Raw genomic sequence first — 19,006 nt, 5'->3', positions numbered from 1 at the left:
ACTGAAGTAAGATATTCTTCTAGTTTACTCTTGTTGTTTGTTTCTCCTATTCCATTAATCATATATTTTGCAATAAACACATATATACGTATATGTGAGAGAATTAAGCAAACAATGTGAAAAGATTATAGTGCGATTATCTGTCTGCTCAAACTGTCAGTTGAAAATGTTATTATTTGCTGCAGGTTTTATTTAAATTCCATACATGATTTGAATCTAATTCTTCCTCTTCTTTTAAAAGTATTTTTATTGTCTATGATTTTTGCATTTCTATGTCTCGGTAAAGCACTTTGAATTGCCGGGTGTATGAATTGTTTTATACAGTCTATGATTGTGCCATACCAATACATTTTCCTTGCCGTGTCTTGCCTAGCTGTAATGACACAATATGGCCACTAGGGGTTAGTGTTTCCATGTTGATATTTTTTTCTTATAAAGATCTTTTTTATGTCTTCTACAGTGAGGATTTGTGTGCATTAGCTGTAATTATTATGGTATGGTATGTTATGTTGTGGTATGTTATTGTTTTCTTGTTTTTTTTAAGTTTGGATGGTTTGCGTGAAGAAAACATATCTTGGGCAAACTAAAGTCTTACTAATTTCTGATTTATTTATTTTTTAATTAGCCTAATTGTCTGAATGAGAAAATGATCAGATAATCGGGATTTCCATGAAATTAACTGTAGGTCTTCGTTTACACCCCATTCTCCTCCTTTACATTAATGCATGTAACTTTGTAGCCCTGTATAACAGTGAAAGCGTCATTTCTCTTCAAACGATGCAGTTTCATTTTACATTTGAGTATATTTTCCCGTTTGTCCTCACGTACTTTTAGTTGCGTTCATCGATGCGGGACTTTTCTTTGTCAGAGTAGTAGGAGTTACAGTGTGCTGTTACCACTTCTGCTCTAATTTCAGTGCAGGTTGTTATGACCTCATCCTGAACCAGCTGTAGTACCTGTCTCGCGAGATTCCGCGAGGTGATAAGTTGAAGAAACATGGCGACGTCTAATTTGTTAAAGGTAAGAAGCACTTGAATATTTCGTATTTCTCAAATGTATGTGCAGATTTAAACTGTTCGCTTTCACATATTTCCACCGTACGTGAGTGTATATGTATATATTCGTTGCCGTGACTCACAGCTACATGTTCTGGTAGTGTAAATATATAAAATAAACGCAGCAATAGGTGCGTCTGAAGTCACAGTTGTCACCGCTGTCGTTGTTGAACTCCGGTGTCCGTTCCCCCACCGGTTTATCCCCGGTCCTGACCACAGCCGGCCCCCAAACCTCAAACTCGCCCTCTCCCCTCTTAACCCGGACCCAACAACCACAGTCGTAGCCACGGACCGGCACCTCGGCCACTGACACCCAGAGCCGAACCAGCACCGTGTCCAGCGGCTTAAACCCACACCAGAGACCCGGTTTCAGGGGAGACCCGACCCCGACGCTGGACATCCTTCCTCTGGTCAGCAGACCGGCGAACAAAGAGCCCCCTTCATTTGGCTTACTGCTGCAAACTAGCTAACCTGTGCTCAACGTGATGCACACCCCGCCTGCGTGTATGCGTGTGTGTGTGTGTGTGTGTGTGTGCACCAGGCCCAGAGAAGCTCCACTTCACGGGGTCATGAGTTCATCGGACAGGTAGCTGCACAGGTGAGAGGAGAGTGGCTTCACCAGCCGCCCGCCCCCTCCTCACAGACCGGTACCTCACTTAGCATCGGCTAAAGTCAGGGCTAATAACCAGGGCTATAGCAAAAATGTAGTTTGTATTAACACACGGTGGTCTTAAATGCCCAGTTACAAGCGTGCATTGTGTTGTTCCTGTGAACTAAATAGGTGCTAAACTGCACACAACAGCATCACAAGTGCAACTACTGCAGCACTGAGACTAGTGCTCATTTACACGGGATGTGAAGGGACCTTTTCCCTTTGATTGATTCTACTGACACTACTGTCAAGTCAATACAAGCCTTCATTTTTTGCAGATGGATCTGACTGCTCCTTTTACATATTAGACTATTTGCTGGTCGAGGTGAGGCCAGGCATCATAGAGACACAGGAAACAGGGCCTGACAACAACCAGGAACCAGAAGTAGCTGTTGTTTTACTTTTTTTAAATGCTCAGTACATTAACAGGCCACAGGTTCTCCTCAGTTGCACTAAGTCACTTGCTTGGACCATTATTGTCTAAATTTATACAATCAAATGCCAAGCATGGCTGGATTTATTAATTAAATGTGAATTAATTAAGTGAAATCCCTGCTTTTCTATGATTATTAACTGGATATATCCTGTTGTCTGGTGATTGCACAAGTAATTTGATCTCCAAGAGATTGGGTCATCATCCCATAGAGAAGTGTTATATGTATGAAATATGCATGGACTTGCTTTGATGAAGCATTGACATAGTTTGATATGTTACATATGTGAGGTCAGTGGGAAGTACTATCTAAGTAAAGTGGCCAGTTTCAAAATCGAACTACCCATTTAACCCCAGCCTTTGGTCAACCTCCATTCGTCCCTCTTGTTGCTGTTTTTAATCCCTCCTTCTCTTCCTTTCTATCCACCAATGTCATGTCTCGTCCAGAACAAGGGGTCCCTGCAGTTTGAGGACAAGTGGGATTTGATGAGACCCATCGTTCTCAAATTGCTCAGACAGGAGGCCGTCACCAAGCAACAGTGGTTCGACTTGTTCTCGTAAGATCTGCTCTCTGTCCCTTCTCTGCTTTATTCCAGACAGTCGTCTAAAGCTGGATCAGCACAGCCACTGCTGCTGCAGCCCTGAGAGCAGAGCAGTCCACACACAGATCACATCAATAGATGGGTTTAGTTTTCATAGACATGTGTTGTACTTTACTTTATCCCTACGTGTGTTTGTAGTTAAGCCTGTAGTAGGATGGAATATGTCTCTTTTCTTGTAGTTGCTTTAAACTTCAGCAGATGTTTTAAAGTTGATATAGATACAATCATTTTCATCCATGCAGTGATGTGTTTCTCTATGAAATAGGAAGATGTGGTGCAACTTAACATCTTGAAGCAAAATGACATACTGTAATACAGTGTTGGTGTTTACTGCTTTATTTTTAACCCAAAATTGCACTGGGTGCTTTTACTGAGGTCTGAAGAGGATTATTATAATCTGCAAGTTGTCCAAATTGTTTCTTTAAAAATATTTCATTTTTTGTTCTACTGAAGCTTCCCAAAGAATACAGAGGCTGCCATGTGTTGTAGAGATTGTAAAGGCCATATCAGCCTTCGAGGTGTTTGATACTGGGTGGCATAAATCAAACTGACCTGACTTATCTGAGCCCTTCAATAACAAAGGGGATTAGTAAAATGGTCAAGGAGAAGAAGTCTGATTATGGTCTTGAGAAAGAGGAAGTGGGTTTAGGAACGGGAACATAGAGCGCTTCATTACAACACATCACTTTCTTCAGCTCTACAAAGACCAGGCGAAGGGAGATACTTCTGCAGTTATACAAAACACTATGTGAGGATTGGAAACATGCAGCACAGTGTATTTAGCGGAGAAGTTATGGCAGTTGTGTGTCAGTTGTGTATGGCCTGCAGTTTCTGGCAGGCAGCATTTAGCTTTGTTGGTGTGTTACTCTATAAACTAAGTTACACAAGGGAACAGCTCGATCTGTTTACATCCGTTTACAAGGATTTTGCAGTATTTTCTAAGTGACCATGATGTTGGGTTGAAACTAAACCTTGTCCTGAGACTGGTGCTGCTTCTACCTCCTTTGATTCTTCATGAGGATGTGACGTCAACTTTTGAAACTATTTTTAAACCTCCAGAGACTTTACCTGAATTAAGTTTTGTTACTCAGAAAGTTCAGAGAAAGTGATGAGATGTATTTGTTGCTTGGCAACATAAGCCTATAGGCAACTATAATAGGAAGTACCAGGCTCTTCCAAACATTGTTGTCACTGCAGCAGATTGCATGGATGACTTCACTATCACCTCACTCAAAGTCACACATACTGTAAATGTTAACAAACATGAGACCCGTTGTTTTAGACTCATTAACATTAATGATGAACTTGAAAAACCAATTATTTCTCCCTGCCAGAGATGTCCACGCTGTGTGTCTATGGGATGATAAAGGACCAGCCAAGATCCACCAGGCCCTCAAAGAGGACATCCTAGACTTCATCAAACAAGCACAGGCTGTAAGTTGTCTGTTTTTTTGTGTGTTTGTTTATATAATCAGTAAACCCATGTTAAACCCCTTTACATTAAAATAATGGCAGTGTCATGTTGGTCTCATGTCTGTATAAGCAGCCTGGTCACTGGTCATAAAAATTACAATATTTTTGAAGTTGAATTTTATGAAGTTGCTGAGCATCTTGAACTAATATTGTGTATCAAAGATGGTGAATTGACTTAACAACTGTGAACCACACCGTACTTCCACATGGCTTGAATAATTGTTTTGTCCCTATTTTGAGTTTTGGTGGAGACATCAGAGCTGACTGTTTTAATGGTCATCACATGTATTACACTTTACAAAGCTCAGAATTTGTTCTCAGAACGTCTGTGGTCAAACTGACTGCTCTGCTTCATTGTGTAGATCCTGTAGAAAGTGATAGATGTGTCAGACAATTGCTGCATGGATCAAAGGATTATGAGTTTGCCAAAGTCGACCTTTGTCACTCCTAACTTTTACTTGCATCTGTTGCCATGACAGCGCGTGCTGAGCCACCAGGATGACACCGCACTGCTAAAAGCTTACATTGTGGAGTGGAGGAAGTTCTTCACCCAGTGCGACATCCTGCCCAAACCCTTCTGCCAGTTGGAAATCACACTGATGGGCAAACAGGGCAGCAACAAGAAAACAAACGTGGAGGACAGCATCGTACGCAAGGTGAGAGGGCAAAACCCACCCAACTTTGTGGCCACAGGAATTCAGTGTAAAAGCTGAGCAACAACAAGCGCACAGAATAAAAGCAGGAAGAATGAGGTGATGAGATGACAGGAGAGGAAGCAGCAGGGTGCAGAAGTGGCAGGAAAAGGTAGAACTTCAGTGTGGACAGCAATAACAGTTCGCTTAACAGTTAAGAGAAGCAGGAGGGGAATAGATTAATTAAAACAACAGCAAAAAAATCATGTATGAATGACCTGAAATCATAATCCCCTAGAGTACATCAAGACAGGAGAGGAGACAAAGGAGAGCAGTTGTAAAAGAAACAAAGAGGTCGTGAGAAGTGGCTGACACGGAGGAAAACGTATGTCTAAATGTAAAGTAGGATGCAGTGAGCAACTATGGGCCAGTAAACTTAGAAATCCTCCAGTAAGACAAGAGCTGAAAGTATGAATCATGTGATATTTCATCCTTGAGATGAAGGTGTCAGGTAAAGTGCTGTGGAGGAGGAAGTTGTGGGTGGAGAATGATTCAGCAGACAGACCAGAGAAGTTTCAGTAAAAGCACCTCATGAATAAAATGAACTCGACTATTCTTGGATGCAGGAAATGGACTTAGGATGTAACATTTATTGTGCACTTGATCCACATTTACTACTCCCCCCCCCGCCTTATTTCTCCAGCTGATGCTGGACACATGGAACGAGTCAATCTTTTCCAACATTAAGAGTCGCCTGCAGGACAGCGCCATGAAGCTGGTCCATGCTGAGAGGCTGGGGGAGGCCTTCGACTCCCAGCTGGTTATAGGGGTCCGAGAGTCATATGGTGAGATGGACAGAAACACACATGTGGCAGGGCACAGAAACACAGATGGTATGGATAGAAACAGAAATAGAAGTGATTTGTATGTGATAAACCCTTACTTCTACCGTTTTCTAGTGTAAACATAAGGCATGGGATGTAAGGAGAAGAGACATTCATCTGAATAAACTAATTTTTAAAAGAAAGCATTCACTGATGGCCACTCTTAAACCCACTCTCTGTTCTTGTCTCACACCAGTGAACCTGTGTTCAAACCCAGAGGACAAGCTGCAGATCTACAGGGACAACTTTGAGAAAGCCTACCTGGACTCCACAGAGAGGTTTTACAGAACACAGGCACCGTCCTACCTGCAACAGAATGGCGTCCAGAACTACATGAAATATGTACGCCACAATAATGTTGACTGTTAGCAGTAGATGTGTTGATATGAGGGATTTCCCACTTTTAGATGTAGAAATGAAAGTCACTAACAAACGCTGGGGGATGTGGGGAGGCGTGCTGTTTAAAGTGTACACAAATTCATTCAACCCACAAACTGGCCTCCCTTAATAATCCAGCACTTTGATGTCTTCTTGAGTTATTTTTAGATCTGTTATAGTTTCAAATATTTGTCCTCACCTTTTCCATTGCACTATTTTTCTGATAATATTTTTCTAAAATATTACAAACTGCAAATATCACCCTGTTTGAAGCTAAACCTTTTGGACAGAAATGCCCACAGTTGTCACCTTGACTGTGTTTGTGTGACAGAGTTTTAATTATGGGTTTATTTATTGTTTGAAGAGCCTTGGTTTCTTGTATCTGTGTTTTGTGTTAATGTGTGTTTCCCTGCAGGCAGACACAAAGCTGAGAGAAGAGGAGAAGAGAGCACTTAGATATCTAGAGACACGACGTGAATGTAACTCTGTTCAAGCAGTAAGTGTCACTGACAGGATCTCAAATATTGATATGAGCTGTTTTTCTGGTTCTCTGATGGCCCCTGGATTAACTTGCATTTACGCTGTCTGTCACATTATATTCAGGTGTAGAACAGCATTATACAGACTTGTATTTTATAAATCAGTAGCAGGAACTTGTCTGTGTGCTTTGGCAAACAAACTGTGCAATGAAGACATGGTTTCTAACATGTCATACGTCATATATGTTTTTATTCATCCAGTTATTTATGGGGTTTTAAAATCCACATGGACGTCATGTTGTCAAATCTGAATACTAATGAAGAAAGACTGATCTCTGAATATCAGATATGAATCGGTGTCCCCATTTATTCAGAAATTCTTCCTTTTAGGTAATTTCTTTCACTTAGTTCAAGCAGCAACAAACATACCCTGAAAAAATATCATGACCCTGGAGGAGTCTCTTTACGTTAATGTGATGCCTGTCTGTGTATTTCATCATTGCTATAACAGTGAGTCTTTGTTGTGTGTGTGCGTGCGTGTGTCCTCACAGCTTATGGAATGTTGTGTGAACGCTCTGGTGACGTCGTTCAAAGACACCATCTTGGCTGAATGTCCAGGGATGATCAAACGCAACGAGACAGACCGTGAGTAACGCTGCACTGATGTCACATGGCTTTTTTTTCTTTAGTGCTGCGCAATAAGTAAAGTGAGCCTGGTTTGTTTTGGAGGACACAAACTGTACTATCTGTAATTTATTGCTATTATTGTTATTATTTATGATCAGTAGTAGTTTCTGATCTATATATTGCCAATAGGTATTTGTACCTTTATGAACAAATTGTCATGGACTTTCTATGGAAGTTGGCAGAAACTCAGTTGGAGACGTTTTATAAACGTGAATGTGTGTTGGATTTAAACATAATGGGGTGATGTGTATTTGTGTGATGAAGGAGGATGTAGCCAATGTGATCAACACCCTATATTAAGCCCATTCTTTACATCAGACAAAGTGGCTCAAATGATGATAAGGTCAAAATACTCACTTGCCTAATAATTGAGCACACACACAGTGTATATGAAAGTGCCTGAAGTTCTGAACTGAGCCAATCTGCTTCCTGTCCTCTGTGTAACACTGACTGTCTTCTCCACGGAGCAGGTCTGCACCTCATGTTTTCACTCATGGACAAAGTTCCCAATGGGATTGAGCCGATGTTGAAAGACCTGGAGGATCATATCATCAGTGCTGGACTAGCAGACATGGTGGCTGCTGCCGAGACTATCACTGCTGTATGTGCACAAACACACACTAACCACACACACGGTGCACATCTCCTCAGTCTCATGTTCAGTTTTTACACATGGTCTTGATTAAACCTTGACTTTTACTTTAATTTATTCAGTCAAGTTTATCTGACTTTTGGATTGAGCACTTTTTCCTCTTTTCTTTAGATGAAAATGTCAAAACAGATGATGCCTACATAATTATGTATAGTCAGATGTTTTTGTTTTTGTGTGTTTGTTTGTTTATCCAGGACTCTGAGAAGTACGTGGAGCAGTTGTTGACTTTGTTTAACCGCTTCAGTAAGCTGGTGAAGGAGGCCTTCCAGGATGACCCTCGCTTCCTCACTGCAAGAGATAAGGTGTGTGACCTCCAAAGCGTCACACAATTCAGAAACATGACCAGGAGAATCACTCCTAGAAGATATGATAATCAACCAAGTGTAATATTTTGTATCTCCTGTATGCTCAAGGGATTTGAGTTCATTCCAGCTTTGAATTCTTGTGTTTCTTTAGTGCATTCACAAAGGACTAAGTCTGTAGCACAGGCCACAGCACAGCTCCACTTTGCATTTAGACGTGTGGAGACAAAGCAGCACTGGTATCCCTCTAGGGGGACGCCTGCACACTCCTCTGTTATGACAATGGTGGTTATCATTTTAATGTGCTGTTTGTTTCCAGGCTTACAAAGCTGTTGTCAATGATGCCACAATCTTCAAACTGGAGCTGCCTTTAAAACAGAAAGGGTGAGTTTCATCCTGCGACCAGGGCCCACTTGTTCCAAAGTAATCTGATCCGGTTTCGGATTATGGATTGGCTCAAATCTTGAAAATGTGTTGTTCAAAACTAAAAACAGATTCTGGAAGTGGATTAGATCACGTTATTCAAACTTGGTTTTAATCTGGATCAAACTCTCAGTTTATGTTGTTCAAAACCTTTTGGTAGGATCGGGATAACTTTGATCCAAGGGTGGATTTCAGGAACAAAATGTAATTTAAATTAAATTGAAACTGGTCAAATAAACAACATTTATAATGTAGTATATACACATTTAAATAAAATGAAAGTTGAAGTTTGAATTTGAAATTTGAGGTCTGAATTTGAAGCACATGGAAAAATATTATCAATCAATCAATTTGTTTATTTTGGGCATGTCAATTTAAATCATCATCATCACACTTCATCTTAGTTCAAATAATACAATACACATGGCCGAAAGGGAAAGCGGGAGAAGCAAAAGCTTATCTAGTCCCGCCCCCATTACCCATAGAATAAAAATCTTTATCATAATCTTTTCTTTTCTTTTGCTTTTTTACATTTTGACATAACATTCTTTTACTTATGACATTTTGACATAACGTGTTACAGCAGTAGGTAGTATACAGAGCTGAAGTTTAGCTCTAGACAGTACATACAGATTACGTGTGTGTCTGCACATGTGTCCATATTAGTCCGTCATGAGTGAACAACAGTCTCATCTTGTAGCCTGGCATGTCACAAAGTCACAAAATGGTCCAATCGACAGAGAGCAAAAGTCCAGTGTACTTATTATTTGTTGGGATGGTGTGAGAGCCTTTTTATGCCATTTTTCTTTTATTCATCCATCTCCTCTGCAGCCTTCGCCGCACTTAACTTCGCCATATCCTCCCGATATTCATAATCTATTTGAGTAATGTAATGTATAGTTGCTTTTTTATTTATTGTTTTGTGGGCCAGATAAGGTCTGGCTGTTTAAAAGACATGGAAGAAACAAAAAACAGCACAGAAAGCAATACATACACTCTATTTTCAAATAAATACACTTTGAGTGAACAACTGGGATAAAAGTAAAATGGATTACGTGATCCTGAAAGGCAAAATAAGGCATGATGAAAGGCATAATCCAGATCATTTTGATCCAGATTAATCATCTTGAACAACTGGGCCCTGGTGTTGTTGTCCAGAATCAAGATGCAATATTGTGTTTTCTGTTTAATTGAAGCTAGTTGTTATGTTATGGTCTTCATGTAAATGTGTGTGTCTCCACATTCATCCAGTGTGGGTATGAAGACTCAGCCGGAGTCCAAATGTCCAGAGCTGCTGGCAAACTACTGTGATATGCTGCTGAGGAAAACTCCTCTCAGCAAGAAACTCACCTCAGAGGAGATTGAGCTCAAACTCAAAGAAGTGGTGAGTCTCTGCTCTGTTAGCTGGGCTTTTCCTAAACGGGGCTCATCATTATTATTCACACCTTCCCTTATCACTCTGTTCTCACGCTGATCTCTACCTCTACCTACAGCTCTTGGTGCTTAAGTATGTCCAGAATAAAGACGTGTTCATGCGATACCACAAAGCTCACCTGACCCGCCGCCTGATTCTGGACATTTCAGCAGACAGCGAGATTGAAGAGAACATGGTGGAGTGGCTGAGAGTGAGTTACACTGCTTTTGAATTCTTCTCAAGAGCTGGCCTGAGCATCTATGGCACAAATACTACACTACAGTACTACTACACCCAATACCAGCACCAGCATCATACTTTCCCATTACAATACGTACCAACAGGCAATAAAAGTACAGAATAAATCAGATAAAATACTCAGAGCTGCTCAGCGTCGTAGGAAGAACTTTGACTGAATCTAACACGGTCTAATCTTGTTTCTCGACTGACCTGGTTCATGTCATTTACACTAATGAAAGACCAAAAACATGTTCATGTTTTTTTTAGCTTGCTCAACAGTTTCTGGAAATGTGACGTTATTTTTGTCAGTAAGTCAACTTTGTGAATGGTGCTTCTCCTCAATAAAATGTGTAACAACAAAATATAGACATACTGTATATTTACTGCTACTTGGTCAAAGGAAAGGATTTAAATATCACAGGGAGGAAAGGTCAAAGGAATAGTCCCAGGACAGAGCAGGTTGCACATTGTGGTTAGTGCAAACTGGCACAGCTCCAACTCATCATAGAGATAAACCAAGCCCTTTACTGTGCTGTGCCGGCATCATCAAACAAGCAATTTTATTATTTCAATCAGAATATAAATAAACTTGGCAGATGCTGTGGTATTTGACACTTTAATGTTGCATGATGTAGAAATGTTCAGTAATCAACTGTAGGTGAAAGAAAAATGTTTGAGCAATGTTTGACAAGAACACTGTGAATTATTGTCTTGCTTTTATGTCCCCTGTGTGTGTGTGTGTGTGTGTGTGTGTGTGTGTGTGTTCCTGTTTGTGTTCTTGCATGCACGTGTGTGTGTAGGAAGTAGGAATGCCCGCCGATTATGTGAACAAGCTGGCCAGGATGTTTCAGGACATCAAGGTGTCAGAAGACCTCAATCAGGTCTTCAAAGAGATGCACAAACACAACAAACTGGCACTCCCAGGTACCCCCCCCCCCCCCCACACACACACACACACACACACACACACACACACACACACACACACACACACACACACACACACACACACAGACAGACAGAGCAGTGTAAAACACTTTGACACTGGAGTTTCAAACAAATGTACATTAAAGGGAATGCCAAAGAAGCAAAACTGCTTGTGGTAGGGGACCCAAACAAAAGGGAGCACGCCCTATGTCCCAGTGGGTTAACTTTAAGTTTTGCGTTGTAACTCGCTGCCACTAGTTTGAAAGTGTGTGTGTTTGATTGTCTGGATGGAAGAATATATTTTTAAGCTGTACTCTCTCTCTCCTCTTGTGTCCTGCAGCGGACAGCGTGAACATTAAGATCCTGAACGCAGGAGCTTGGTCACGAAGCAGTGAGAAGGTGTTTGTCTCGCTGCCCACAGAGCTGGAGGACCTGATCCCTGAGGTGGAAGACTTTTACAAGAGGAATCACAGTGGTCGCAAACTCCACTGGCATCACCTCATGTCTAACGGCATTGTGAGTAGACATTGCAGGCTTCCTGCTGCCTGAGGGACCAACAGTCCGAATCTCACAGAGTTAGAATATACTTTTTTAAACCTCTGGAAAATGTAATTTGGTTTTGGAAATGACTAAGATGAAAATTACTTTTGCTCCTGGTTGTAGAGTCTTTAAACCTCCTCATATTAAAGCAGAAGCATAGACTGTAAAAAGAATGGAAGTAGCACCCGTGACGTCACCCATTGGTTTGGGGGGGGTCTGTTTTGTGCCGCTACTACGGGGGTTTGAACTGCACCATGTTGGATTTGACTTGCCATATTTGGAGCGGTGCGGCCGTTGGCCGGCCGAGAGCCCGCCCACTGGCCTCAAAGCAGCGGTCTCCTGTCACTCAACGTTCCCGCGCCCTAATTGGCCAGAACTTTAACCTAATAACAGTAAAACGGTAGAGTTCACTCCCCTCAGAGTGTGTGCGGGGGTAGAAACTATCGGTTGAGACCAAAAAAAATAAAATGTACCAGGCTGTAAATATGTTTTTTTAAGCTGTAAAGTCGGCTATTTTAACATAGGGCTCAATTGGAGTTGCTCCCTTCTGGTACCAGCCCCTAGAGGAAGCCGGGGGGATTGCAGTTTTTTGAACGCGGAAGTGAGCTTCACTTCTCAGACCGACAACTGCCCCCTTGAGCAGAAGTAAGCAATCCGGTCGTTTTGGCTAACTTCTTGTCAGCCGATGGGAGTTAGCAGCCCCCGCCCTCGTCATGGATCTATTGGTCCTCGTCCCTACGTCACCACATTCACGCGCATCCCTTGGCTGCACACACAGCCCTTCATGCCGTTCTCTCTCCTCATTGGATAAAGCTTGTAGGATACAAGGAAAGTTTTCTCCTCGGCTTACAGCAGGGCAGAGTGACTGACAGACCCGTGTTTCAGACCAAACACTCTATGTAAGTGATTGCCGTCGGAAGATATAACTATTTAAGACTTATATTAACACAAATATTCCGCTTACTTCTGCTTTAATCCTCACTTACTTTCAACCCACTTTTCTTCACCCCTCTATTTTTCCTGCATCTGTTAAATAAGTTGTTTAGTTCAATGATGCTTTGGAGGGTGCAGCCTGTGACCTGCAGCTCACAGTGGCTGTTTTTGCAGGTTTCATTCATCCCTTACAAAAATGTTAAATATGATGTGTTGACAAAAATCGCAGACTGTTAGTCATGCTCTGTAGACGCCATGACAAATGCATCATATCTGACTAAATCCATTTTACCCATCTGCACGGCAGCATGGCAGTTAAACCATATCATGTACATCACAAGGGTGGGCCCGCATGCACAAGATAAACCAGAACGCAGACCACCTCCTCGTTCATGAAGCTGTTCAACCATCAAAAGGCTGTTCTGCTGGAGCACACTGACAGTATTATAGAAAAACTGAACTTGATGAAATAATGAAAGAGAGTGAGGAGTGGGCAGTAGTTTTAGTTACAGCTTTGAGTATTTTCTCTTATTAATTCTCCTCGGCATTTTTCAGGCTACTAAACCAAACTGACAGAGTGACACTGAATGGACACTTCTCACCTCCCGTGCTGTCTCCTCTGTTTGTCCTCCCTTCTGTTCAGATCACCTTTAAGAACGAGGTGGGTCAGTACGACCTGGAGGTGACGACCTTCCAGCTTGCAGTGTTGTTTGCCTGGAACCAGAGACCCAGAGAGAGAATCAGCTTTGAGAACCTCAAACTGGCCACAGAGCTGCCTGACGCAGAGCTACGCCGAACACTCTGGGTGAGACCGCAGGAAAAACTTTCCAAGCTTTACTATCCACCAGTTACATTACACACAAAGTACACAGGAGTACAACATTTACTAAGATTAACTACACTCTTTAAATGTCTTGATTGACATTTCTAATGGGGACTAATATCTGATCATTTAATCAGAAAAGGTTTGTGCAGGTAAAGAACACAGGCAGACTTTAGGATCGAAGCCTCTTCTCATCTACAAAAACAACTCCTGGAGTGTGAGACCATTATTATTAACAGTAATACAACTGGGTAGGACAGTCCTATGCACACAGATAATCAGAATATGATCAACTGGGACCATTGTAACAACTGTACACGGGATTGTGAGCGTCTGTTCTGTCTGTTTTGTTGCAGTCTCTGGTTGCTTTCCCCAAACTAAAGAGACAGGTGTTGTCTTACGACCCTCCAGTCAACTCACCCAAAGACTTCACAGACAGCACACTCTTCTACGTCAACCAGGAGTTCTCCCTCATGTATGTAGTGGTCTTTCTACAAATAAGAGTAATATGATGTCATTTTTGGACTACATAGTGAATAATTTTTTTTTTCTGTGTGTATGAAAAATGCTGTCATTATTTATTAAACCCACCAATATGCATTGTGAATGCACCTCACTTGAAATGACTGTTAAACCTAAGAGTTGGGATCTCTTTGCGTCTTTCATTTTCTCAGCAAAAACTCCAAAGTGCAGAAGCGGGGAAAGATCAATCTGATTGGTCGTCTGCAGCTGACCACTGAGCGAATGAGAGAGGAGGAGAATGAAGGAATCGTTCAGCTCAGGATACTCAGAACTCAGGTATGAAAAACAAAACAAATAGGATTTGATCTGGATGTTGACTGATGGAAATTTAAGGGAGAACCTGTTGCTCATGTATCAAGTAAAATGTTGCTTTTTATATTTAATTGAATTATTATTAATATTATTTTAGCCCCTCATCACACTATTTTTCTGTCACTGAAAGTTGTATCTTCGCTGCTGAAGTTAAAGGTTGTGGATTTGGGATTAGAACAAGCACATAAACACTAAAGACAGACCAAGAGGCTCGGAGAGTTACTCAAGTTGACGCAGGGACAGATTCATAAGTAGAAAGAACTTGAGACGGGTGAGACAGGAGGTGAGAGTATGAGTACAGTACACAGAAGCAAGGCTGATAGATTATATAGTAAGGTCTCATCATTCATGGTCAAAAACGTCTCGAGTGAGATCCATCTCAGCAATAGCGGGCAACTCCCTGAGCCACTGTAAACTGAAACCAGCTGCCAGATAATGATGATTTTCTGGGGCTCATCAGACCCTTCATCATTTCTTCTTTTGTAGCATCTCTTAACTTAAGCCCTGTTTGATATTCTTGAAGGCCGGTAGAGCTGTTAAATGTGTAACATTTGCTCATTTCTTCCCGCTCAGGAGGCCATCATCCAAATCATGAAGATGAGGAAGAGGATCAGCAACGCCCAGCTGCAGACGGAGCTGGTGGAGATCCTGAAGAACATGTTTCTGCCACAGAAGAAGATGATTAAGGAGCAGATCGAGTGGCTCATCGAGCACAAGTACATAAAGAGAGAAGAGGCAGACATCAACACCTTCATCTACATGGCCTAAACAGCCACTGAGGGTGTGCTTTCTTGCTCTTGTTTTTTACTCCTGGCCTGCGACCAGCGCTTTGAAAACCTGCGAGAGGAGAGGGGCGAGGATGTGTATGAGGAAAAGGAGGAGGTGATGATGAGTAGGGAGTGCGTTGAAGGACGAGGAATAGCCTTCTCAACAGAAGTGTGGATATTTCTTTTTGTTTGTGAGGTGCCAGTGTGTTATCGGAGTGTCATTTCAAGACGTAGCATTGAGTCACCGGGCTGTCTATGTCTCTGCCGCCCTCTAGTGTGAGATCAGAGGAGAGGGACAACAATGTGCAGCGTCTGCCGGCAGCTCAGAGGAAAAACTAGTCAGATAATGAAATGAAATACTTCCTGCCTTACTTTCATCAGCAACAGACTGCAGAATAGGAGGAGCAGTGAGGAGGGGAGGGAGGACAGATGTAACAAGCTGATATCAATCCTTTGCTTTCACTTGATGTCGCAGACGTCACCATTTTGCATCCCTCCTATTCTACCAAGTCTTACTTTTTAACAGGGAATGCAAAAAGCTGCGCGTGAAAGCTGCCATTGAGGAGGAGCGGACTTGGATGGAGAGACTAGTTCAAACTACCAAGGAGTATTTTGCCAAATTGTGTGTGTGTGTGTGCGTGTGTGTGTGTCTCTGTGTGTCTGTCTGTGTGTGTGTTTGGGGTTTGGGTGCATGGTGTGAATCTGGTCTTATACATGTGTGTGTGTGTATGTGTGTGTGCGCACTTTGAACAGCATGCTGCTCTATGATATTTTTGTTCAGTGGAGGGTCTGGCACACTTTGTCTGAAAATCCTGGGAATTTAAGACCAGCTGCCATTGAAATCCAGATGTTGACTTTTCACTTTACCCCCTTATGTTTCAGGTGAAATCTGTCAGCAGATACACGAGTACATGTCTGTGTAGGATAATTATCATACAGCAAACTATTTATTGAAGTGCTGGAAAATAGAAACACACAAACGCCCTTCATCACTGAATTATTATTATTATTATTTTTCTTTACCTCATTAGTCCACTTTCTTTGCACTGTAGAGGGAACCTCAGTAGAGTGAGCTCCTGGTTTCTGGGTCTTTTTTCCCCCAAAGCAGAGCCGAGTGTGAGCTGCTGCAGTGTTCATACTGTATCATGATTTGTGTTTGTTGCTCTATCTTATTCATTCTGTCCAAACCCACAGCTTCAACACGTTGAAGCAAAGCAGCCATCTGATGGAGGATGTTTGGTCACATGGTTTTGTTACTGATGATCATGTTTTGGTGGAAATGCGAGTTCCCTATAATGCTATAAATTCAGTGTAAACTATGATCTAGATTTCCCACTAATTCTTTCGCGGAGGCTTAAATAATCTCACAGTCTGTACTCTGAAGGATCAGTTCGTGGTCCTACTCATAGCTAAGGTGTTTTTCTGATTCCGCTCCTATGAAGGATATGACGGGTCAGAAAATCAACTAATAACGTCCACAGAACCACAGCTCAGCCGAAACCGACTGATGCCTCAGATTCTGAGTCGGTTAATGTTTCTTAAGCTCAGACTGCAACTTTGTGTTTGCTGGCACTGTGATGAGGGTAGTAATTGATTGGTATGGGTTTTTGTAGCAGAGCCTTGAACTAATCACAGATGTCTCGGTGTCAATTGCATATGACTGCAGCTTCTGAACAGTGTCTCCATGACGTAGTGTGGTTTGTCCACCACAGAGCATGTTGATTTTTCAACTGTAAACTGTCCACTTCAGTACATATCTTAAATCTGGTACATATGAACATATCTACAAGCTATTTAAGAGGGGAAAAAAAGTTTATCAGAAAGTTGGACAGACGAGTATGGATTACTGAAACGGTATCACATCAACATTGCTCTATTTTATTCCAGAATGAAGCTGATATTTAACAAATGAGTTCCTCACATCGTGGAAAACATGGTCATGTGACGAATCATCTTCTTGATAGTTTGTCACAGGTTGAACAAAGTGATATCCTTTAGTAGTATTATATTTTTTTAAGATTAGATGAGCCTGAGAGTGGGCTTTGTTCATGGGCACTGACCCTCAGTCCACAGATAAACTTCCAGTGTTCAAATAAATAGATTTTTTTTTTCACATGGTGTTTGTGTGTGACCTCTAAGAACTGAATTGTTCTTGAAAACATATCTGACAGTGTTAATGCAAATAACCGTCACACCGAACTAAGCCTAGCGCCGGTTTTCTCTCTCTGTTGCTACAGTATGTTGTCACGACACGTCGCTGCATTTTAAAGCTGCTTAGACCTTTCGATATAGTTCAGGTTTTACAGAATAATTCCCACAGCGACTCCAGGACTCGTTCCACACTGACACTGATCAGGTCAACTGCAGAAGCTTTAGTTAGAAAGAAAAAAAAAGCTGCTGCTGAGTGAAAACAACACTATTAGTTACACTGAGGTCACAGAGAGCTCTCCTTGAAGAGGGCATATGAACGAGCCTGCACCCAGAAATCATGACTCTGTCCCCCTCAGTCCTGAGCGCCCTGCTGCAGATGAACTTTGTGTTAAGTGAGTGTTGCTCTGCTCCAATTTTGGATTTCCCGTTAAAGTGAAAAATCAAATCCCGAGAGCAGCAAGGAGGAAGAATAGACAACAGTGAATGTGTGGGGTTGAATTTTTTTATATTTATTCTATATTTATGAAGAATGTTAACCTCTTTGTCAGTTTAAATGTTTGTTTGTTTTTTGAAAGATGTTTTCTTTGTGTATGTTCACTGCACTGACACAGAACTGACTCACTGTAAACCTGTGTCAGCTTTACTTCAATCACAGAAAAGAAACTTTAGCCAAATCTCATTCACCTTTCACTTTAATGATTCAATTCATACTTGCCGTTTGTCAACATGTTGAAATAGCTTTTCACCGTCTGTGACTACAAGACCAGGGTGCTGACAATGATCTAATATAATAATCAGATTAACATTTTACATAACTGCAAAAAAAAAGAGAGAGAGTGAGACCGTTGTATTATTTTCAGCTCTTCTTTGAATGCAATGAGCCTGTTGTACCTGGGACAAAACAAACTGCCTTGTTAATCACATTATGCAGTTTAATTCTCTATGCACAGACCTGGCTCAGTTGGTATTTTTTAGCTGTTTTCCCTATTTCTTTTTTTAAAGCTCGACAACACTGGCTGACGGTGACACGAATCCCCCAATCTAAACGAAATCACTCTGAATGTCAGTATTTTACTTTCATCATTCTTCAGTTATGTGATCAGCAGCTTGTTTAACAGCACAGTGAGCACCACTCATTAAGTTTTTTGCCAACCAATTAAAGCAAATGCTAAACCTAATTTGCATTTACAATCTACTGTCTCGTTCATGTGTGTTTATTTTAGCCAGTGACCTGTGACAGAACGTGTTTCTGTTTGTCTCATCTATAAAAGAGTGTGGAGTCAAACAGTTGCACAGGGAGTAAAACCCGAGAGTCACCACTTAGAGGCCACCTATCTTGATTTGTATTTCTACATCCTTACATCCATGCAGAAGCTTTCTGGGAAAAAGAGTGACAAGACCTTGCAAGCTTAGGATAACAAGGACTACAATGGAAGAAATAAAATAACAAAAACATTTTGAGGTGAATTTTCCCTCTCCTGTCTTTCTTTTTTTACTGCTCTTCGGTACTGTGGCTTGGTGCAGATGTCATTATCAGATGCTTCGAGGTTTATTTTGAATGCTGTAATAACAGATGAGCTCAGTGACGGCAAGCTCTAACAATGACAGAAACGTGTCGTGTGTGTGAAATGATATTCAGTATTTATTACAAGCACTGCGTCATGCATCACCCCATGGGAAGTTGTGAACAACCTCTGGATAAGAAATTCTGCTTTGTAAATCTGT

At 41.5% G+C, this 19,006-nt stretch overlaps 1 protein-coding gene across 2 annotated transcripts; it reads left to right on the top strand.

Annotated features, from left to right (window-relative positions):
* Window positions 1–964: 964 nt before the first annotated feature.
* Window positions 965–18,474, top strand: LOC310995646 (cullin-5-like). Of its 2 annotated transcripts, none has more exons than XM_083984754.1 (19): window positions 965–1,020; window positions 2,588–2,697; window positions 4,077–4,176; window positions 4,695–4,871; window positions 5,551–5,692; window positions 5,928–6,073; window positions 6,525–6,605; window positions 7,140–7,233; window positions 7,746–7,876; window positions 8,122–8,229; window positions 8,549–8,613; window positions 9,904–10,036; window positions 10,146–10,277; window positions 11,107–11,230; window positions 11,574–11,749; window positions 13,350–13,511; window positions 13,886–14,004; window positions 14,204–14,327; window positions 14,937–18,474. In XM_083984754.1, exons 1-19 carry the CDS (start codon window positions 997–999, stop codon window positions 15,129–15,131), a joined length of 2,343 nt encoding a protein of 780 aa, XP_083840880.1. In that variant the 5' UTR covers window positions 965–996; the 3' UTR covers window positions 15,132–18,474. The 2 variants fall into 2 exon arrangements, with proteins under 2 accessions (XP_083840880.1, XP_083840879.1); XM_083984753.1 differs by having other exon boundaries at window positions 5,551–5,740.
* Window positions 18,475–19,006: the final 532 nt, after the last annotated feature.

The sequence above is a fragment of the Trachurus trachurus genome (genome assembly GCF_905171665.1).
Source record: "Trachurus trachurus genome assembly, chromosome: 13".
NCBI classification, from domain to species: Eukaryota; Metazoa; Chordata; class Actinopteri; order Carangiformes; family Carangidae; genus Trachurus; species Trachurus trachurus.
Note: the sequence above shows the minus strand (reverse complement) of the source record. Positions and strands in the feature narration are given on the sequence as shown.